Source organism: Syngnathus leptorhynchus, chromosome 10 (genome assembly GCF_054491065.1).
Source record: "Syngnathus leptorhynchus isolate UIUO chromosome 10, UIUO_Slep, whole genome shotgun sequence".
NCBI classification, from domain to species: domain Eukaryota; kingdom Metazoa; phylum Chordata; class Actinopteri; order Syngnathiformes; family Syngnathidae; genus Syngnathus; species Syngnathus leptorhynchus.
This window is the reverse complement of record NC_141204.1, coordinates 4,494,926-4,517,970: the sequence shown is the minus strand read 5'-3', so window position 1 is coordinate 4,517,970 and position 23,045 is coordinate 4,494,926. Positions and strand designations below refer to the sequence as shown.

At 42.6% G+C, this 23,045-nt stretch overlaps 2 protein-coding genes across 4 annotated transcripts in view; one reads left to right on the top strand and one right to left on the bottom strand.

The window, feature by feature from the left end:
• The window catches only part of c1d (C1D nuclear receptor corepressor), an 84,523-nt gene that overhangs the window by 51,370 nt on the left and 10,108 nt on the right, over nucleotides 1–23,045 (bottom strand). For 2 of the 3 annotated variants that reach the window (XR_015067412.1, XR_015067413.1), the window contains exons 6-7: nucleotides 4,235–4,381; nucleotides 1,488–1,662 (exon numbers count right to left, since the gene is read on the bottom strand). The gene's annotated coding sequence lies outside the window, so the exon portion shown is untranslated. Of the gene's footprint in view, nucleotides 1–1,487; nucleotides 1,663–4,230; nucleotides 4,382–23,045 lie in introns of those variants that run through there. The other variant, XM_085922209.1, reaches the window with a different exon arrangement.
• LOC147050047 (uncharacterized) lies at nucleotides 4,088–6,637 on the top strand. The gene is made up of 6 exons (XM_085922192.1): nucleotides 4,088–4,389; nucleotides 4,724–4,843; nucleotides 5,012–5,073; nucleotides 5,153–5,253; nucleotides 5,327–6,168; nucleotides 6,264–6,637. Exons 1-6 carry the CDS (start codon nucleotides 4,236–4,238, stop codon nucleotides 6,374–6,376), a joined length of 1,392 nt encoding a protein of 463 aa, XP_085778318.1. The 5' UTR covers nucleotides 4,088–4,235; the 3' UTR covers nucleotides 6,377–6,637.

Sequence of the window (23,045 nt, the reverse complement as noted above, 5' to 3'; positions counted from 1 at the left end):
GGACTAGCACAACATTATACGAAGGATTTACTTTTTTCCATCACAGCGCCATCTTCTGGTGGGTCGCTGCCCCACCAAAAAATGTTAAATGTATTAAATGTAAAATGTTTTGCTATATTGAGCAGATCAAGGCCATAGTGGCAACCATGTTATGAATCAGATTTTGCTTTTATAATTACGTCAAATGTGTTGTGTTTTCTTTTTTAGCAGTCTCACACACTTCCCCCCCCAAAAAAATCAAATAACATGTTAAAAAATGCATGGCAATGAGGTGCCAGGCTTCCTTTGTGGAGCGAATGCGGCGACGACAGGGGAGCGATGTAATTACATCAAACATGGCAACCGGCGCAGGTGCTAATATATGCTAATGAGTCATTTCCCGGGCTCCACAATCTGGACACGAATGTATTTAAAGTGAAAAGGAGCAAAACAAGCCCAGCAGCACTTTCTTTCTTTCTTTCGGGTACTCGTGGTGATTGGCTGTAAACATTTTACAAATCCTAATCAGATAAGTAGTGGAGGCCCTCTGCGTACAATTGTTTACAATGTTTAGATGTTTAAATTATAATTCTCTCACCAGATTAAGAAGGGACATTTTCTTGATGAATTATAATAACTTCCTTGATAGATGTAATTCAATTTAAGAGGGGGGGGGGGATTTAATGTGTGCACAATTTGGTGAAAATTGCATTGCTTTTTATTTGTTTGTTTTTGTCTAATTTACAAAACGAAATGACGCCTTATGGTCCACTTAAGTCCCCAACTCCAAGCTACTCCGCTTTTCCCCCCGTAAAGGGAGCAAGGGATGGCGGCAACAAAAACTCTAGCATCACGTACGTGAAAAGTGGCCGCTCCAGTGCCATATGCTCGGCGAGATGATAAAAGCTGCCGGAGGGTCCTCCATCAAAAGGCGGTGTATGAAAATATCAACATCACAGCGGGTACAAGACCTCTGCTACTGGGGCCAAATTTAGATCAAACACAGCTTAGGCTGGGGGGAGGGGGGGGGGGTCAATTTGGGGTGTACATTTCTACATGGAAATGTGTTCATATTCATAATCACAACATGTAATTTATTTACCCACAACCAATTTAGAAGTTTGTTAATATCCTTTGGAAGTGAACTCGTACTGAAAATAATTCTACCGATAGTGTAGATTCACGTACCGGCGTGAATTTGGCAAAATGTGGATGCAAATGAATTTGGCAAAATGTGGATGCAAATTATCGTTTTGATGTTGTCCTTACTCGAGTGTGTGTGGTGACTCGAGTGCTGCGAATGAGTTTAAAACCGCGAGATGGAGCCGCGGGAGTGACGGGAGGAATCGTAATACATAAACTTGTTGTCAAACGAAAAAAATCAAGCAAATAGGATGAGGTGTTGTGTATTTGAAAACAAGTTTCCCTTAAGAATGCCCTTAAAAAGTGAAGACAGGTGAGCTTATAAATCACAGCTCCTGATGTCATGTATCACTGTTAGCACTCACCTGGCATCTTTCATCCTCCTCAGCTGCCGGCTCTCCCGAGAGGAGGTCGCGCGCCGCTGCCATCTGGCCCGCTTCCTGTCATCATTAACCCGGGAGGGCTTGTCTCTGCAGGGGGGCGGCGGGGTGCTGCCGTACACCGCGCATGCACACATTGCACGGGAAAGGGGGAAAAAAACTGAAAAGGAAAACAAAAGGCAACATTTTGAAAAATGCACTAGGAAAGTGTCGAGCGTGTCATAACACAAAATTTCAGTTCAGCGTGCATCAAATTATAAAATTATATTATAAATCAGAAATAAATTATATATCTATATATAATTTTAAATATTTTTGCACTTGTATGACAGTTAAGAATGTTAAAATGAGGTTTTGCATTCATTCAGCTAGTTTTTTTTCTAAATATTATTCTTTAAAAATGTATGTCTTCATTATCTACTATTTAATTAATCACGTATCTTAAATATTTGGCTAATTGGTTTATTGAAAATATTTTTAAAATATTAGCATTATTATTCTTATCATTATTATTATTATTAGTCCTAAATGAACCAGAGTGAATGTGGTGCGACACACCTAAGACGGACAAAATGGTGTCCGTGTTCATTTGCTTAATGACGTGTCCGGTCACATGACTCTCACGGTTTCACACGAGTGCATCCAAAGTGCTTAAAAGTGCATATGTGCCAAATTCATCTTAATGTGCCAGCCATGCTCTTGCATATTCATATAAATATGACATGACTGTCGCTCCACGTGGGAATTGATTGCTTCTCCTCACCAAGCAAATGAAGGAGGTGTGGATGGGATGGGATGGTGGAAGTGGGGGTGCCATAGAGTGGCTGGCTTATCTGAATATTTAATCACTTGAGCACTCTGCGGGACATTTATCATCAGCTGTGTTATTATAAGCAAGGGCAGCAAATGGCCCCCGGGCCGGACTTTGAACACCACCAGTTTGGAGCATAAAGTAAAAAGTCGACGATAGAGGCTCGTCCTTGTTGACTTTGTTCAGAATATTCCTCACACTTGTGTTTCGGTATTCCCTCTTTCCCAATCCTTCCCAAATGCCATCTGCCCGAGCCTTCAGCTCTTCCTTTCCACGCGAGAGAAACGGCCAGCGGGATTCCGTCCGACGAGGAAGGTTCCGACGCTTTCGTTGGCGGCGAGACAACTCATAATCCCAGCTTGGAGAGCGAGTTGGCACGCGGCGGTTCTTTGGAAGCTCTCCACCGCCCCACATGCTAGCTGTCACCCGAGAGCCTGAGGCCAGGTTGGCACAATCTGAGATGCAACCGATGTGGGGATACGTTGCGGTCCCACTCGCAATAGAAGGAAAATCCACAATGTACATAGAGAGAGGTGCCGAAAGGATTCATCAAATTTAAATCGATATTGCAATGTAGTAGAAAACAATTCTCAAGTCTCAAAGGTGACATTTGGGGGGCAAAAAAGAAAAAAAGCTTCATTTCAGTCAGCCGTTAGACTTGTTTTTTTATCGGACTTCAGGTTTATGCTACAGTTGTTTGGAATAATATTACAAAGATTGAAATTGCATGGATTTAAGCATACGTTGTCATTTCATGTTACAAAAGCCTGTTAGCTCAATGCTAAGCAAAAATGCAAAACGCCATCAACTGCAATTAGCATGTATGTTGCACGACTGAAAAGGAAGAGGCTCAATATGGCGGCAATTCACTGGATAGCCTGACTCGTGACTCCTTGGAGATGCGTTGCTGCAGGCCTTCAAAGTGGTTATTATTTGTTAGCTTCTTATCATCTCAACAAACTGGCGTCCACCCAACAACTTCCTCTTCTTCTTCGCAGCCTACACCTGCCCCAATCCCCTGACGATGTGGTCCCCGCTTTTCCTCGCCATAAACGCCAGCAGCTGCTCGGGCACGCAGCCACGCGTTCTTGACTTTTTTTTGCCGCAAAGCCGTAAAGAAATTTTGCACAATTAGCTCTCTAATTGCCTCTAAACAAGCCAGGCGTCAACGATAAATAGAACGTGTGTGGTGAAGGTAGAAAGACGCAAGAGGAGCCTCTGGAAAAGGACCAAAAGCAGCCCGGGCTGCAAAGTAAATCAAGGAGTTATACAGTAGCTAATGCGTGCGAGAACGAGCAGAGCAGGCGCCCCCTAAAGGCTGCAGTTAACATGACCTGCACAAGCTAATTATGTTCAATTAAAAGAGAATTATTTTTTTTATGTTCTTTCATATCTTTCACTGTGTATGAATGCCTGATTGCCTGCTGATATACAAAATATTCATCTTTACAAAACGTTATGAGTAAAATTTTCATTCAATGTTGTACTGTTAAAGGTTTTAAAAAATATTTCTTCCTCAAGTCAATTCCATTTCATTTGGATTTTGAGTTAGAATTTTTTTCTAAGTAGACTTTTAATAATAAGATTATGAAACAATATTGCTTATAAGCAAATTTCATATACAGAGTATAGCATTTTTGATTTCTTAGAAGTAAAATTTCAATACAACACGATATTTCTAAAGACATTCAAGGAAACTACTTGCCCTATGCTTCACGACTGTTTTGCTGCTTCGCGTTTCGCTCGCCCCAAAACCTTCTAAGCTTCCGTATGACGTCACAAACAAACATGGTGGCGCGCTTGAAAATAGTCGACTGAAGGCGACAACACAACAAGTGTCGTCGCTATTTGGAATCGATTTGAGTCGATCAACAAAATAATGTTGAGCAGAAACTACATCGCTCACAACGGTTTAACTCACCATGTCCAAGCCGAGGACGGTTTCCACGATTACAGCTTCGTCATCTTCGTCGTGTGCATCCTCCACTGATCCGTCTCGGTCAGTTTCCAAAGTTTTTCACGGAAAAAGTCACGACAAGAAGGACGCCGAAGTTCCCTTAGCGAATGTCTGCAAAGGTGAATAATAAACATGCAATGATTGACGTGCATGTTTGTTTTGCATAGTTCTGTTTTGCATCTGGAGCAAGCAGGAGTGATGGGGGAGGGGTAGTTGGTGAAAACCAAGTCAAGAACTAAAAAAAAAAAGTTTGCACTGTGTGCAACATACATCAATTTAAAGTTTGAGGACACGTTTTGAACTACAGAAGCTGCTAAAACAATTTCGCCTTAAAATTGTCCAGACAAACTCTGAATCAATGGATAAAAATGAATTGCACAGTAATATCAATAGCTAAAAAAAACTAAAGACAGAAAAGTGAACATGTCATTAAACTCCATTTCATGTTCTAAGAACTGCAAAGTCCTCCTCGCCGAGCCCACTGCATATTCAGTGAATCCAACCATGGAGACTCTCCGAATGACCTGGAGCCATCACAAGACATCGTTTGGGGTGCCATGTCACCCCCCACTGGTAAAAATCAAAAACAACATGTGTTGAATGTATTCACAAATTGACTTAACTCCTTGTTCAACTGCAATTTGCTTCCAATTTTAGCCGAAAGACCCAACTATTTGCATACAAGCTATTAAAAAGTCAGTTGCCCGTATTTTCTTCCTCTAACCTGCTTTTTGTTTTCAGAGGTGGGGCCGAATGTTAGAACCTTGGAAATATCGGACATTGTCAATCTCATTGCACCAAAGGTCAGCTGCTCTTCTCATGAAAAAAAAGTTGTGGTAAACTCGACTTGCGTATTCATCCTTGTGTTTTTGCATTTGGCAGGACACAAAACCGAGAGGTCCGCTGTCGCCTCTGTGGCAGTGGCTCTGCAGCCCGACACCCTTGACGCCCGACAGAGCCAGAACGAGGAAGAAATCCCATCGGTGAGTTTGTAACAAAAAAAAAAAAACAAGAGTTAAAACGATCACAAATCAAAACGATGGCTCCCTCCTCCAGGCAGAACAATGTGAACGAGCTGATAAAACTGGCCCGGCAGTTTGACGAGAACATGCAGCAAGACAAGCAGGCGTCGGCCCGACTCAACAACAACGACGACGAAATCGACAAAACACCAACAGAGACACCGTCACCAATGAACCGAACCGAGGAGGAGCTCCGAGCCCTTTTCGACTCGTCCACTCAGAAGGTCAGCGGCGCCCTCAGCCTGATCTCCTCCGAATCCTCCCAGGATAAAAGCCAGCTCAATCCTGGTCCTGAAAAAGTCAAGGAGTCGAGCAGCAAGTGCGGCGACTTTGACGACGACTGGGACAACGACGACGTGCTCAACGATTCGTCTTTGCTGGCCCTGATGCAGAATCCCGACCAGGATTCCAGCCCGGTCCGGCAATCGGGTCTGACCAACCTGCGGGACCTTTGTCCCAAAGTCAAGCCCACCACTCGAAGCACTTTGAAGTTGGAGACCAACCCTTACTTCCAAACTGTTCAACCCAAGCCAGGAACATCCACCGACAAGAATTCCGACTGCGAATGGGACGACGGGGATGACGACGCTCTTTTCTACCAGGCGTGCGACAGCGTGGAAAGTCTCTCTCAACCCGCGCCGTCCACCCCTGCCGCCACGCCTCTGGCCATCCACCAAACGTTGCCCGCTAACAGAAAATCGCCTCGCACCATCATGCGTTCCAGTTCGTTACCGGGCAAAACTTTGAAGGTCCACCAAGGATGGAAAGCTCCGGTTTACACAAATCTCCCGATAGGATGCCGCCCGACGACAAAGCAGGAACCCTCGTCGGCCTTTAAGAGGAACATGTGCAACGTGGCGATGAAAAGCAACAAAGGTGATGAATTCGATGCTGACTCGAAGCAAACCAGAGTTGTGTTCACCTTTTGTACATTTTTCTTCTCACTTTGCATTTTTTCCTCTCATCCGCAGTGTTTGTCACCAACCAGATGACGGCCAAGTGTTCGGCAGCAGAAATCGAACGCAAGAAGCAAGAAGCTTTGGCTCGAAGGCGGCAGAGAATGCAGAATACGCAGAAATTCTAAAAATGTTTTTTTTTTTTTAGAAAAAAACACACCTCTGGACTCCACCATGCTGCTATTGAAAAAAACAGACTTCAATCAGACATTTTGTTTTTGTTCCTAAGTGCCGCAAATACTTTCATACGTCTGTTTTTGCTGTGATAGTATGAGACAATAATGTGATGTGTGCATTTGTGTTTTTTTGTTTTTTTTTGCATAATTTGTCACGTTAGCGCACTATTTCTTATCACGCACTATTTCCAAGTTTTCTGTGTACGTTTTGAGCAAGTGTAAATAAACATTTTTGTTTTGCTACTACATTCGTTTTTTTTTCAAATGTAAGATCTTGCAAAAGTTGAGTTTGGTTCCATGCAGGTGTTAGTCCCTCCTCGCCGCCACCTGGTTTGATTCGGGCTATGTTGACAGGCCCGAGCGGACATTTCGTTGTTGAGAATGAAGAATTATTTTTAATCTGACGTATAATTTGTACTCAGCTGCTGACCCGAGAACACAATGTTGCCCTTTGTGGTCTCTACTAGTCTACTTCCCAGGTGTGTTTGGAGTATTAAATCTTCCTCAGAATCCTTTCCATAAATCACAAGCAGAGAAATTTGCCGCATCATGAAAAGATTTTTGGTTTTATGACAGCCATTATGCTTTTTTTTTTTTTTTAACGACGACTCGGATTTATTTCAGCTATCTGATGAAGCTAGCAGGTGCGCAGTATCATTCGCTAGGAGGGGATTAGCAATTGATCATGTTTGAATGTCTTCTCATGTTTTGCAAACAATTTCTTTCTGCTCGTGTTTAGCGCACACACACCCACACACACACACACACACACGTTTGCACAGGCGAGCTGCAGCAAGCTGTCAGCGGCGTGAAATGACCTGTGACTATTTTCACGGTGCGTGTCATTAGGCAGCTTCAGATTTGTTTCAACAGTGCTTCACCTGTGGGCTCCAGTCATGGGCCCCCAGGTATGACGACGCCCCCCCCCCCCCCCTCCCAGTATCCCACAATCCCTTTCGCAAAATTCCCCTGCTCACACCCCCGAGCGAGAACGTGGAAAGTTATAAAAACAGGTTTTTGTTTTTACAAGACACTGACATCTATCTTCATGGCGCAATGTCAGCTTTGTTTGGTTTGCCCTAACGACTAACTAGCACGTAGCTAGCAAGTTAGACTACAAATGAAGTGGAGATTATTTCCAAATTTAAATCACCCGTCCAGCTTTCTCGATTTATTCAGTTATTTTCTAGCCATTCAGTTTTAACGGGTACAAAGTTTTCAAATTCCTAGCTTTTTCAGTATACCGCATTTTCCAAGACAGAATTCCAAAATGAATGCAGATGTTTTGTTATTTACGCCGAATACTTCCACAAGTAATCCACATCAAAATTTCAGTTTATTCAGAACATATCGGTCAACCGCCAAATTATTTCTAGGAAGAAAATCCAATTTAATCCAATGTGGGTTGACAGCGTTATGGAAACGTTGCAGATTTTTAACTGGAGCCGCCTGATACGAAGAAGACGATTAGTGAGGAGGAAAGGGGAGGAAAAACACGATATTTATGTTGCTGACACAACATTGTAATTTACAAGTCGTTAACGGTGCGAATGTCTGGCGAGTAAGTCATCTGAAGGTCAACGTCACCCAGACGAAAGCGATAAGACAGACGTAAAAAAAAAAAAAAAAATGTTATTCCAAACTAAATCACAACTTTGGAATGGGAGGGGAGTAGCAGTTAAACATTTCTTGGAGAAGGATTTACGATCCCGAGTGAACCGGCGCAACGATTTCACGTCACGTTCGACGGCGGGGATTTTTTTTTTTTTCGAGAGCGATCCCGTATTGATGCGCAGGCACAGCCATGCTTTATTAAGCGTGCTGATAAGGCGACGTCAACCGGCTCGTGCGCGGCCAACAAGCATTCCTGCAGCTTATATCTGCCAACACCTTTGCGCTACAATGGCTTTGGCCTTAAAGCCGCCCCTGTATTCCCTAACACACACACACACACCGGCATCCCCTCTGCCTTTAATAGTCAGCGTGGGATGTAATGGTGTGTTGACAGCTTTAGGCTGAGGTCATTTGCTTGCTCTACAGTGACATGTCCAAGCTACCCCGCGAGAACAAATGAGCAGCAGATGCTGACGAGCTGAGTGTAAACGACGTCGATATGACCTTAAAATCAAATTGCGGAATTGTTTCACAGAAAATCGGATTTACGATTTACTATATGACTTTCCTTGAGTGATATGGTAATATGTTCAAACGACAACAAAGCAAAATGGCTGACTTCCTGTTTCATCTCAGCCTCGATTAGCATAAGTGTTGTCTAGACTTTATTTTATTTTTTATTTTTTTTATTATTTGAACTTCATAGTGAGTTTTTGGGCCAGGTTGCGTTCTAGCTACAAAGCTAACAGCGCTCGATGCTCGAGCGGATCCAAATTGTATGAAGGGTCTCAGTCATCTGGGAAACTATTTCTCTGTAACGTTGGCTTAAAGGCAAGAAGTGCCAATGAATAAATAAGCAGTGTTTGCAAATGGGGGCTCCCCAGTCAAATAAGACGAGCCGAGGCAAACGGATCGGCTCCGCGCGGCAGCTAAAGAAGCCGCTGCCGTGGGAGGAAAAGAAATTAAACATTTCCATCAAAGATTTTGCTCCCAGGACTTCGGCGTTTCCTTTGAAAATGTTGTTTTAAAACGAGATTCAAAAGTAACCAAGTTGTTGTGGGAATTTGCTCAGACTTGAAACTTAACATTGCTCAGTTTATTAGCAATGTTGAGTTCAGGATCACAATGATCTTTTTTTTTTTTTTTTTCCAATAAAATCTGGTCAATTTTTGTTGACTCCTCAAGGAAAAAAAATAATCTCAATGTACTGGTGCCCTTCAACATGTCAGTGGTGCTGTCTATCAGTATCACAGGAACATGTCGCTCCGACATACAGGGCTTGTTTAAAAACTGCCATACACACTCATACACACACACACACACACACACGCACGCACACACACACACACACACACACACACGCTACAGGTTATCGCAGCGGGATTAATCTGCATGTGAAATGCGCTTCCTCCCTCGCGCCCGCAATTCTTGTGTCTTGTCAGCAATCTGGCTGTAGCGCTGCCATACAGAAGGCCTCAGTTTGTATTGATTGAATGAAGCTGGATCTCACACACACACACACACACACACACACACACACACACACACACACACACACACACACACACACAGATGACTTTGTTGCAGATGGAGGGATGGTGGGAGGGAAGAGTGTCAGGCGTGGCGTGATGGGTGAACATCAATCATTGCCTGTCAGCATCGCCCACTGACACCTCCTCCTCTCACTTTTCTTCTGCTTCACTGCTCGCCCTTTGTTTTCAATGGCCGTGCATGTGTGCGTGTGTGTGTGTGTGTGTGTGTGTGTGTGTGTGTGTGTGTGTGTGTGTGTGTGTGTGTGTGTGTGTGTGTGTGTGTGTGTGTGTATAAGACTTCGGCTGTTTGCAGGTGTTAACGTTCTGAGCTGCCAATTAGCTCTGGTGTCTTCTTTTCCCTCTCGCGGGTCATGACAAACTTGATGCGTTTGGTACGTGATGAACGCGTGTTGACTTCTATTCGTGCACCTGCATGAGTTTGCGCGTTACATATCTCGCTTGCCTATCCAATTAATGCTTGGACAAATTTGAGTGAAGATAGATCCATACCGTATATTCAACTACTTCACAAACTTGTAAAAGGTACAGTGGTTACGCAACTAAAAAAAAATAAAAAACGGTAAACCTTTCTTCTGGGTGCTTTCAGCACAGTCCGGCTATTTTGCTGATTTTTTTTTTTGCACAGTCTATAACAGTATAATTTTTTTGAGGTGTAATTCTACCACATTATTTTGTTTGACACTGTACATTTGAATAAAGAAGAATGAAAACAGAAAGCCTGACAATTATCAAACGTTAAAACTCTTTAATCCTACTTTTTACGCCAAAAGAAAGCAATGGCTGTAGATTTATTTTATTCTCCACATAATTGGGTTTGATTATTGATATATACTGAGAGATAATAAATTTGAGCTATAAACAGAGATTAATACATTGTTTGTACAATACTTTTACTTCTGAAATTAACAAACGCTCCTGCTCGGAATCTAATGATTTATGGATGCTTCACAGAAATGTATATTTGTTTTCCATTTTTTTGGACTTTGCAGCAGCAGCAGCAGCAGCAGTCTCGAGCACGTTCCCTTTATGCACTGCCAAAATCCTCAACAGCTCGCCTGTTTGTTAGCGAGAAGCCCGAGTGAGTGTTATTTGTAGCGCCAGTGGTTTCAATTAGCGCTTGCTAGGATGACGGATGGCGCTAAGACAATGCCGCGCAGACTAGCAGCTCGCTATATGTGTCCAACTTTGTGTTTCCTTTTGTGTGTACGTGTGCATTGGCGCCTTTGTTTTGACGCCATCACTCCTCCTTTCAAGATCATATTTCATCTTCATTAAGCCGTGTTAGGGCGTCAAAAACGCAGCAGAAATAACATGAAACAAACGCAAATACATTTTTTTTTTTCAAAATCCATTTAAGGATCCGTGAAGATCCACTTGGACTTGAGAGGCAATGTGTCAATTTGTGTCTATTTTCTTTTATGAAAGTGGTCAAATATGCTTGTTCAATAAAGACAGCTACTTCTTCATCTTCCAAGAGTGAATGACTCGTGTGTATTATAGAGTTGCACAGATGGAGTCTATGAATGATTAATAGCAGGTGATGTATTTCACAGCCAAGCGGCCGCACGTCCGAGGTCATCTCCGAATAAAGAATTACCATTACGTCGCCACACTTTTTAAACGAAAAGCTGAAAAAACATAAGCTATTGAATTCCATTTAAATGATGATAATAATAATAATGGGCTTGACATTGGTGATTATTGTTTGCTTGTGGTGCCTGAAAGTAGCTAAATGTGCATACTTATTGCGCTGGACATACATTTGATATTTATGAGTGCAATGTAATGCATCAGATTTACTCCATTACCATTTGAAATATTCAAGACCCTACTTTGACCTTAACACCACAATGGAGGAGGACAGAATTGTTAAAAAAAAATCAAGAAATTATGTGTTAAATCGAGAAAACACAATAAATGTATGCTACTCCCACTTTTTTTGCACTTTTGAGACATGAAGTTAATGCTTCATTTTGGGGGCGTATAATCAAATATGCATGCATTGTATTTTTGTATTCATTCATCTACCGATGTCCAGCAGGGAAATACAACATATTCATAAATCATAGGCAAAAGTTAATTTATAATTCAATTCTTTGTTGAAGTCAGGCTGCTGTTTACAGTTACAACAGTGACCTCTAGTGTAGCTTCTTCACCTGATGATCAAGTTTTTAAAAAGTCAGACTTCTCTTGCCCTCTCAAAAAATGTTATTTTAAATAAATTAAATCTACAAATGTATGTTTTCTATTTTAAATATTGATATTTATATATAATATTTTATTATACACATTTGAATAAAACAATAGTATCATTTGAATATATATATTATTCTATTTTTAGAAAAAAAGTAAATAAACATTAATTTAAAAAAATATATGAATTAAATAAATATTAATTAAATACATAAATAAAAATGATTACATTTGAACAATTACATCTGAAATGTTCAAATCAAAATAAAAATAAGAATTAAAAAATTCTTATTGGGTTACAGTAGAGCATTCAAAAACAATTGGTCCCAAAGCAGTAAAAAGAAGAGTCCTCCTGTATGAGAGGCCAATACAGGTGTACCTAATGTAGTGTCCAGATATTTGCATATCACGTATTCAACACAAAGCGCAACAGAGTCCCAAAGTACTCTTCCCGTCTCCCATACACGCGCATGCATGCTTGTGGTGCACCAGCGAGCCCTTTAGCCTGAAGCGCCGCACCATAAATGCTTGATGCAGCCATATGGACTCGTACTGGCTGAGGAGATTTACAGCCAGGCCTCTCAACAACGCTGCTGGACAAAACAAGGATGTCTGAACACAGCCAGTGCTCTAAATCAGGAGCACAGATGCCAACACTGCTCAAGTAGCCCAAAACCATGCACATAAAGAAGATTCACCACCTAACTTTTGGCCCATTTACCTTTTTTGCACAGCCACACACAGGTAGAATTCCGATTCCAAAAACCTAAGTCTCTCAGCACCACATTCGATACTGATCGTCACGTTATATAAAAAACTGATTTGAAAAACAGGTTGACCTCTCTGGTATTATATTTAACTGGTTCAGCTCCTATCTAATTTTGTCGGTATGGATCCACGTTCCTCCAGAATACATCAACTAGATTGTGGGGTGCCCCAAGGGTCAATTTTAAGTCCACTTTTTTTTTTTTTTACGTGCTAAATGAATATCACGACTGTCGTGTAGTGTGTTTACATGCACATTCCTCGACATGCTGCTGAACTTCACCTAAGTCAACGCCAGTGTCGGAGTGCCGTGTAAACATCCATCCCGTCGCCCCCCTCCCCGCCGGCCCCGAATGCAAGGAGCCCCTCGGCTTCAGCTGGCACGACCGAGCCCCCACACCACCACCCCATCCGAATAACAGTCGTCGCTTTGTTGGCAGGTGATTGATGACACGCAGGAATTTCATTCACGGCCGCCCCAGTGTTGTGGGGTTACTGTGACGACCAGGTGAAAACAGAGTAAGGGAGTCAGGAGTATCTAGTTTCACAGCCTTGATGGTGCAGAGCTTGGTGGAATTGGGGGGGGTAAAAGAACTTAAACAAACAGCCATGGTTGTTATCTACAGAAAAAAAAAATAGATAAACGCTGGGAATCACCTGGTTGCTTTTTCACAGTTGGTGTTGACGTTCCACAGGTGTGACCAAATGGACACTGAAAAGTTAGACGCCGCAAATGTTTGTTTAATGTTCAATATTTGTCACCACCGCACCCCGAAGGACACACAGGGAGTGTTACAGGCTCACCTTTATCTATTTCAATGTTTGTTTTAGACAGAAAATGGGATGCAGCGCTCTCTGTCTGCACTAGGCTTAAAATCTCATTCGAAACGCAAACCTGGGATTCATACCCAGAACTTCAAAGTTGCGCGGTAGACATGCAAACCACAAATCCAACGTGCTGCCCCTGAGGCGCTACGTTTAGTTTCATTGGTTTCGTTTGAGGGGCGGAATTCCTGAGTGGGAATCGAATGTCATTGGGTCCTGATTGTGCGCGCGATGTTATCAGGAGGGAAAAGAAGCGAAGTACATGCACGCAATCAGCAGGGTCACAGCTTCGACCAAAGCCATCCATCACGGCGGGGGGAAAGTCGACACCGCGCACCATACGCAACTTTTTTTTTTTTTTTTTACTCTATTCACTCCTTTTCTTTCCTTTCTCACTCGCCGTCCTGATGAAGTGCCGACTGAAACGTCAGGCGCTGTGACACGGACGTAAATGCTACGTGGAGAATGCGAGAACCCGTCCTGGTTCCCAAGTCCATTTTTGGACGATGGATTTTCTCTAAGCTTTTCGTGAAAATAAAAACTGGAAACTACCTAGAAATATCCAAAAACAATAGACTGGCCTACTGCACTACTTCTGATACACTCGAATTGAAGTCCAACAACTTGGAAAGCGGAAAAGAGTCCAGAATGAGGACGAGAAGGAAAGGCGGTAGACATTTTGAATGTTTATTGCCTTTCCATTGGCTTCTGTGGCGTTTTGACAACAGCGTCATTAGCCTAAAAGAGAAATAAAATGCTACTGATGACAACTGAACTAAGTTTAGCACGAAAAAAATACTTTCAAATCACCACTAAGTTTGAAAGTGACTTTGTCCAGGTCGACCGCCGCGGCAACAGGAAGAGGCGTGGTCGGGCATGCGTGTGGCGCCCTTGGCCGACCCTCCTCAAATAGGATGTCTGGATGTGTTATGGGGGCTATTGTTTCCTCTAAACATCTAGCACCAGGGCAATAACAATCGCATCAGGCTAAATCGGGTTAGCCCGGAATGGAATTAAACCCGCCGCGACCCCGCTGTCTGTTCGCCTCGCAGGCTCTCCATTAATAACGTCTAATCGAATCAAAGGCGCTCGGATGGATGGACGGACGGCAGACCTACGTGTGCGTGCGAGAATACCGTATGCATTGGTCTTGACTTCATTTCTTGACGATCTGCGGCTTTGTGTGTGTGTGTGTATTTCCGTGTGTCCAAAATAAATGAAAGACGGGGGACAGATGAGAAGGTTTCATCCCCTGCTCTTATCGGTCTCTCCCTTGTAACTGATAGACAAATAACCCCCCTGTGACTGATAAAGAGGCCTTGTTACACAAGGATGGAGGGATGAAGGAGGGAGGCTGAGGAAAGATGAGATGAAATGAGAGCGGGATGGAGCAGATAGCATGAATTAGGGGATGGTCTGTTGGACGCTCAATGCAGCATTGTGTGGTTAGAAATTCAACTGTGGCTGTAGAGAAATGCTATTTACAGTACAAGAGCTAGCAAATGTATGATTTTCAATGATAGTGTTCCTAAACTTTGATTGGACGAATTTTTGTGCGTTGGACTTCTCCGCCGGGCTGTAGTATAATAAAGAAATGTAGTCACAAAAGAAGAGTTTCACAACTACTATAAGTGGGTCAGTCAGCTAGTAATATTACAAGGATTTTTTTTCTCGTTTTTTTGTTGCCGTGGTTTTTTTTTTGTAAAAAAAAAAACAATTTTGTCAGTCTAATTTATTTTTTTGTCCATATTTTTTTTTTGTCAATATAATTTTTTTGTCAATATATTTTTTTTTGGTCAATATAATTCCTACTTTTGTTTTGTATGTCCAAAAGACTGTCCTCCATTTCTGTTCGTTTCTCACCCGCGGTCATCCTTGAAAAAAAATCTTTTGCGGTGTTTGTAACGCTTAGTTCAAGCAGGCCTGGCGCTCACTTGCTCTTGCGGACGCTGGGAAAACATTCTTCCCTCCATCATTAGAGCAGGAAACAGATTATTATTATTAGCTCCGAATCAACTTTCCAGAAGCTTTTGGACACTTTTTCACCTCCTTCTTTTCTCTCTGCCAACATGTCTGTCTTTGCTCTGTAATTCCCCCGTCTTTCCAATCATAAGTCTCGTTTATTGCTTCATTTTTCCTTTCCTCCACTCTGTCGAGCCCTCGTTATTCTCAACCAAAGGTTTGCATCACTGCCTCAGATTTTGTTGGACTTGTACGTTGGCCTTGGTGTTTCAATGAAGTCACATTTCAACAATGTCTTAACACACACACACACACACACACACTACAAGTCTAATGTTTACCGTAGTGAAGCTTCCGGTGTGTAAATCAGCCGCGCTCTGTGTCGTTTATATTTTTACAAGCTCTTATGTTTATATTGCCGCTCTTCTTCTTTTATCACAATGTTGAAGCAAGGGAGTCGCTTTTTACCGTGAGAACTGATGACAAGTAGGAACTACAATTTTGACATTCCTAATATACTACAAGGACACTGGACCTTTGATTGTTGGGTGCTTTCATTGTATACGAGTTTCCGTTTCCAAATTCCGTTGGTTTTTTTTTCTCTAGTTTTCAAAACGGGATGTTGAGACATCAGATACGACGATTTGTTTGTGGGAAGAATATTGAACGACCCAACGAATCCGAGAGATGACCTAAGGAAGACATTCCACTCTGGCTTAAAGGACAAGAGGCATGTATTGGTCATGATGACATCAACAACTAGATAAGCTGCACAATAAGCTTACCTTGCTCTAGCTCCTTCTGCACTTAGCCAGCAAAAACCACACATACACACACACACACACACACACACACACACACACACAACTCCCCCCCCCCCTTGTCTGACATAAACAAGTCTGTAATTTACGACCAATAATATCCTGATTCAATCACCTGATTGATTTTGGACTTGTGTCCACTAATAAATCTCAGATCTTCTTCCTCTCTTATTGAGTCCTCCATCGGATCTCCACTCGGCCTCTGACACACACACACACACACACACACACACACACACAGACACAGACACAGACACACACAGACAGCTTCTAATGGTATTAGAAAATCAAAGTCTCTAATTTTGTCCGCGTATATCCGCAGGGCAGCCAGTAATAGATCCGGCTGTCCTTATATATATATCTGGAGATGGACGAGGAGAGGAAAGTAGATGAAGACGGTAGTTTAACCCCCCAAAAAAAGTGTTAAGCCTGTCAGCGTTTATAACGAGGATTTTAACATTGGTTAAGTTCAGTTTCGAGCTTGGAATTGACTTTAAAACAACATTATGGTTTCAAATTATAGTCACAGTTACAAATTTGGATTTCAAGCTGGGGTTTAAGGTTTAAAGTAGGTCTTTAAGGCTTTTAGTGCGTGTGTCATCCATCATGGGCTCAAGGAGGCGTAGAAGGACAGCAGCGGCGCGCCACAACAGCGTGCGTCCATCTGAAGCTAATGACACGTAACCGTATGCTTGCTTTAATAGCAAATGGGCCCGTTAGAAGATGGCCGCCGTTGTTTTTTTTTTTTTTCGAGCCGCTCGTTTTCAGCAGCATGTGTTTCATTTTTGTTCATAGTCAATAAAGTTTGACGACACTTGGGTATGTTAAAAAAAAAAAAAAGAAATGGCAGACGGCGTGCTGTAAACACACCGGGCCTCGGGTGATTTATCTATATGTGACTGTCTCGCGACTTCTGTTGGGTTCTAACAGAACACATGAAGTGGATATAAAAAGTCGACACACCCCTGGTTCAAGTGCTGGTGAAAATAAGAATTATGGTTTCATATTTGGTGCCGTTCGAAATTGAATTCAAACTACGGTGGCTGAGAAGGTCCTAAATCACCATTTAGCCTATTTTGCCCAATTGCCCTGCCATGGGCAAACGGCATGGGAGGATTAGTTTACTAATGGCGCCCTCAGAGATTAATTTGTTTTTTGTTACCCAAAAGTTTAAATGCCACCGAGCAGATTCTAACATGTTTATCTTTTTATTGTCAGTCTGAGAACGAGGGAAGATGTCTGGGCGAGTTTGCTAAACGCACCAAAAAAAAAAAGCCCCTCGACCTTTTCACTGGTAGAGTAATCCATAACGTCACTCTTAATAATTGTATGGCTCATTAAAAGGCCAATCGGCCTCGTTTAGGCATCTAAATGTAAAATTCACGACCACTGCTATTGGCCGGATGAAAAGGTCTTCTGCGGAAGCGGGAAAATATTTTTATTACTATCATTAGTTGGAATAAAGCAAACTGGATTGTGGTAGGCCAAGGAACGAGCACTCCTGAACACACAAAAATGCTAGATGCTCTCTTTTGGCTTTTATGACAACTTTAGATTTTTTTTTTTCTTCATTTCTGTGCATTTTTTCTAAATTGATGGTCCCTTGGCCCATGACGCTTATGATGCTCGAAGGTACATCAAGCGGTGAGACATTTAGTGCCTTTGCCCTCGTTCGTCAGCGTCACCGCCGACTCGTGCTTTTAGCGATACAATTTAGCGCTTTGGCCACTTTACGCACACACTCGCAATTTGTCACACAAATCTCGGCGCAGTTCATCATGCGCGTTCGCTCACGTTGATGCACGGTGGAGGCGGTTTGTCAACCCCGCGGCTACGTTAGGGGCTTTAATGAGAATTTACAGGCGCATCCATCAATAAGATCCACGAGCGCGCACGTGAATATACACCCACGCCGTTGAGTGATGTCATGCAAGAACTAAACTCAAATCTGTTGCTGAAGTTCTTCAAAAATGTCAATATCTAGTAAGATACAATTACTATGGATGAACTTATTCGATGCCACGAATAGTGACGCTCCTCAACTCACTTCCACATAGTTCCTTGGCACCAAGATGCCTCAAGTTGGTGGCAAAGTAATACTTTTAGCGATTTATCCTAAAAATAAGAAATAAATAGGCACGTGGTTGCTTTACCGGTCTCAGTACTTCCACTTCTACATTTCTTCAAGCACTAGTATGTCAGTAATGTGAGCCTGCTTGTTGCAGTAATCAAAAGTATTTTTCAAATGTAAATCTTATTGTTTGTCATATTCCAGATGGCCCGAGCGCTGGGATCCAGGTCAGGATGCTCTTTTGGAAGACTTCCATACTGGGAAGAGAAGTGAAGTAGGGTGGAGGGAAGAATAAATCTTGTGTCGACTGACGTCATGCGTGTGCAGGGAGCGTGATAAGCATTTGGAATTGTGGGATCATGTAAGTAGCGCTGTAAGATTTTTCAGGAAGAGTTGCTGTCATATAGTCTTGATAGTGATGGGTGGAGGTGGATGGGGACCGGGGGGGGGGTGTCTTTTTGGGGGCAGGTGCAGCAAGTGGGCTGGGCTCGGGGAACAGCTGCTGTGGGATCGAGGGAGGCAATGGACGGGGATGGAGCAGAGAAGAAGAGAGACGCGGGCTTCATGTGATTGGCTGCCATGTCATGCACATCCTTCATAAATCTGTCGACCTTCATCTCTCCCACTGTGCTGTGTATTCGGGGCCCTCCACTCTTTTCTGTCTACTGCAAAAGATTTCATGAACTCCTGAGTACAGCTGGGCCGCGCTTAAAAGCGGCGATTGACGACGAGCAGAAAAGCATAACGTGGAAGAGTTCATAAAAGGAGGACGCTGCAAGTTCCTACACAAGCAGCAATTTAATGATTAGAAAATCCTTCAACGGTTGAGGAATTTGGATACTACCACAACTAAAACTAGTCTACCACTACTTCTACTCCTAAATTCCTTTAAAAATAACACTACCACCTCTACTACGACAAATTAAACCACCACCACACTACATGTAAAAAAAAAACATCATAGTAAAAGTGTAATTGTCCAGCTAGCGATTTAATTGGAACATTCCAAGTGTAAAAATAAGCGACCCACTGTTCGGTCAATATTAAAATAAAGTCAAAAGAAGAGAGCACACAAACAAGCCCCCCTTTAGAGGTTGCGCTCATAAACAGAGCGCCATCGAGAAGGTCTAAATAGAAGGGGAAAAAGCTAATAAACATTTATGGAGCGCTCGTAAATCGCCTGCGGTGACAATCAAGTTTTGTTATTCCCGCAATGTCATTTCAATGCCCTCTGCTGGAGACGCCATTATTCAATTGACACCCCCCCCCTCCCTCTCGCCGTAATGACATCATCACCACTGGCCATTAATAACATCCGCTGAAGTGTACGTAGGAGTGACAATGTTATTTGCAATTTTCTTGACCACTACTTTTTGTCTAGTGTGTCGCAATGTGGAGCAAAGCATGCTGGGATGCCGATGTGTGGTCTGGTGGGACAGTGATGGAGTGAGTTGTGTTTGAGAAGCTAATCAGCGTCACGGGCCATAGAAGGAGCCATCTGTCTCACGCCGGCTAAATAACCGAAATGGAGCAAATAACCAAGTTTGGACACGTACTGTAGCCTTTTGTGGCTAATAGCCGTCATTAACCCAGATGTGGCTAAATAAGAAAAAGAACATTCATTTGCCTTTTCATTGGAGTCATTTCACGAGGACACATTACCACCAACCACTACTATTAGTACAACTACTCCTAGCTACTAGCTAACTACCGTCACTACCATATTTTTCACCTATTAGACTGTTTTTTTTATGTGTTAAATGATCAAAATGGCTACATTACAGTATTTAACTGACATTAAGAAGCAATTATAATTTTTTTTAAAGTACATTTCTACTTTTTTTGCCGAGTACTTTTGACATCTCTGAACTGTATAACTATGGCAATTAAAGACATTTTAAAAACATGCCGGTGCCTGCAGCGGGGCCACTTTTTGCATAGCTACGCGCTGATGTCTCCATCCAGGCAGGCGTGTAGCCTCGGTGATCCTTCAAACAGTCCTCCAACACGTCCCCTCAGGTGAGCCTCTGTCATACTGCAGACAGATAAAGCTCTGCGAGGGAAAGCAAAACGGAAGGGGAGCCTCAAGAGTTTTTCCCGGAGGCCATTGGATTGTTGTTGTTTTTTTCTCCAGACCTGTCACGTTGTGACAGAAGAAGGCCTAATGACGGGAATAACTCCTTCAAAGATGAGGAATACAGGTGATGGCCTCACGTGTGTGGATATTATACGTATGTGCAGTTGTCATTTTTGGTAATTGTGTGGAAATTTTTAATCTAGCCCAACAGCTACCAAACAAGAATACAGGCACAACAGTAGACAAACAAACTTAGTGCACCTAACTGAGCAAAAAAATTATAATAATTCTCGTAGTAGAGTTAGCCTTTCAAGAAGATCCCGCACATGGTTACTGGATTAATAACAGTATTAATAATCATGGGACAAAGTTAACAGCTCTGGAGTGGACAAACAGTGAGTGACCATCGAGAACGGGCGAGTTGTCAGGCTGCCCCTGGGGTCCTCGGAGGTATCGGCCATCTGTTTGCGCTGCTATTTAGCGGGGTGGACGTGTGGCCGTTTTCTGCTTAATTAGGTCTAGTAAACAGGCGGCCATCAGAAAGCAGCTGCTAACATCACCATTAATACAAATACACACACACGCACAAGCGCACGTAACACACCCAGCGGGTCGTGAAAACAAAAGATTAAAAAATAACGGCAAGGGTGGCCGATAAGGTGACGAGCAAGGTTATGATGGGGAAACCCCTAATGACGATATAAAAGATGGCACAGTTCTATGTTTAAAAAAAATCAAAATAATCAAGGGGGCATTTTTTCAAATAATCAATATTCACAATGAGTAATGAAAATCAGAACCCCCCGCAAAGGTTGGCTAACTCTAAAAAACCCAAATTTAACTCAAAAAATGAAGACTGAAAAGTACTAAGCACAATTTACACACATGCTATCGCAACATGTTCACTTTGCCAGAACCTATTCTTGGAACCGACGACAACAAACAATTGTCTTAAGTATCATAACCAAGTACTCGGTTACTTCCCACCGCACCGCTGGCTTTTCATACAGCAAAGTTCAAAGTTGTAAACTTGCGCGGGGGGGGGGGGGGGGGGAATAAAGTGGATGGCGTTGGACCTTAGCCAAATTTCCACCGGGCATTAGCGAGCAGCCAACTGGCGCAGGCCTCATTAAAGAGCACAGAAACCTATAACCATTAAAAGCCCATTAGGCAGCATGTAATTTTGTGGAACTAAATGGCGGAGAGTAATCAAAAGCACATGAAGCCCAGCTGGGCGACTGGGCAAACTGTTTGGATTAGCGGTGAATCCATCATTGGCAATGGCAGCTTTTCAGGGGGTCAATTTTACCCCGTGCGCCTGCTACTCTTTTTTTTTTTTTTCAACACTTGTTTTTCTGAACCGTGTCAACGAGATTGTTGGTAATGTCCTAATATAGGATTAGAAATAGTCTTGATACGCGGGGAAAAAAATAACGATACGGCGCGATGCATCGTCATAATTGTTAACGATGCAATCGTCCGATAGGAATAAGTGTCACAGATGTGAGTCGAGGTAGATAATAGGCGAAGGAGAACGAATTGAATCGTATTGCTATATAATTGGAGTGAATCGTATCCTATCGAATCGTAATCGGAGGAAATCATATCACATCGCAATTTGTGTGAGTCGAACCGCATCATCATTTTATGAATAATATTTCATCACAACTGGAATGAATCATATTGTTTTGGAATCGGAATCAATCATCAACATAACATTATTTGTGGAGTTTTATTCGGATCACATTGTATTTAGAGTGAATCATATTTTTTCCTCATCACTGTAATTCAAGTGAATGATAACTGTTTTCCAATCGTATTAGAATCGATATGAATCGTATCACGGCAAAGGATTGTATTGAAATTCTACCAGACCTGGAAGTTTCGAATTCAGATTTATGACCTATTTAGGACGCTGAGGACTTAAAACTTCGAAACACAAAAGTGTAAAAACCAAAAAGTTAAAGTTACGATATTGAAATCATGCAAAGTTGAGGGCAAAAGAAAAAAAAAATGGGGATGAGGAAAGCAGATGACCTCATCCATTTGGGATGAAGTCGGAGTGGGAGCGAGGGGAAATGGAGGGTTTCTTCTTTCAGCACCTCATTTTGCTGGCGCTCCACATGTGTCTATTTAGGCAGCAGCAGCACGTTAAGAAAACCTCAGGGCGTCACACGCAGGCCATTCCTCAAAAACCAGGCCGGATCGACAGCACTTGGGGGGAGGGGGGGGGGGTGATCCCAGATCCTGACAGGAAGTGACTTGTGTTCCGTCCCCTGCGCTCGAGACAGCTTTTAACACCAATCTGTGGTCGGAACAATTTGTCCAAATGCTAATTTATCCGCAATGCGTTTTTACTGATAACAGCAAATAGCAAATCCTGACTCAATCTGGTTGAATTTATTTCACGCCAACCTTTGACACACAGCCAAAGGTTTAATGTCCAGAATTCCGTATTCCCCCCCCCCCCCCACCCAAAAAAAAATTGAGAAAATTACTTAATTTATTTTCACCACCAAACAGACATTAGCCAGACTACTTTGTCAAATCTTTACGGTAATCTTCCATCACATTGGATGCCGTCGAGCCAGCCAGCTAGCATGCTGTGGCTAATGCTAGCGACTCTACTAACAGACCAATCTCTTTGGTTATCACAGACAGCAAGAATGCATTTTCTTTTCTGCAAATAGTTGTTAGTTGGGATTTATAGAGAAAATATATATACTATTGGTAAATTTTG

Coding starts and splice junctions, on each gene's coding strand:
- LOC147050047 (XM_085922192.1), top strand. CDS start 4,236: ATGTCCAAGCCGAGGACGGTTTCCACGATTACAGCTTCGTCATCTTCG. Junction 5,074..5,152: donor TCAATCTCATTGCACCAAAG/GTCAGCTGCTCT, acceptor TGCATTTGGCAG/GACACAAAACCGAGAGGTCC. Junction 5,254..5,326: donor ACGAGGAAGAAATCCCATCG/GTGAGTTTGTAA, acceptor TCCCTCCTCCAG/GCAGAACAATGTGAACGAGC.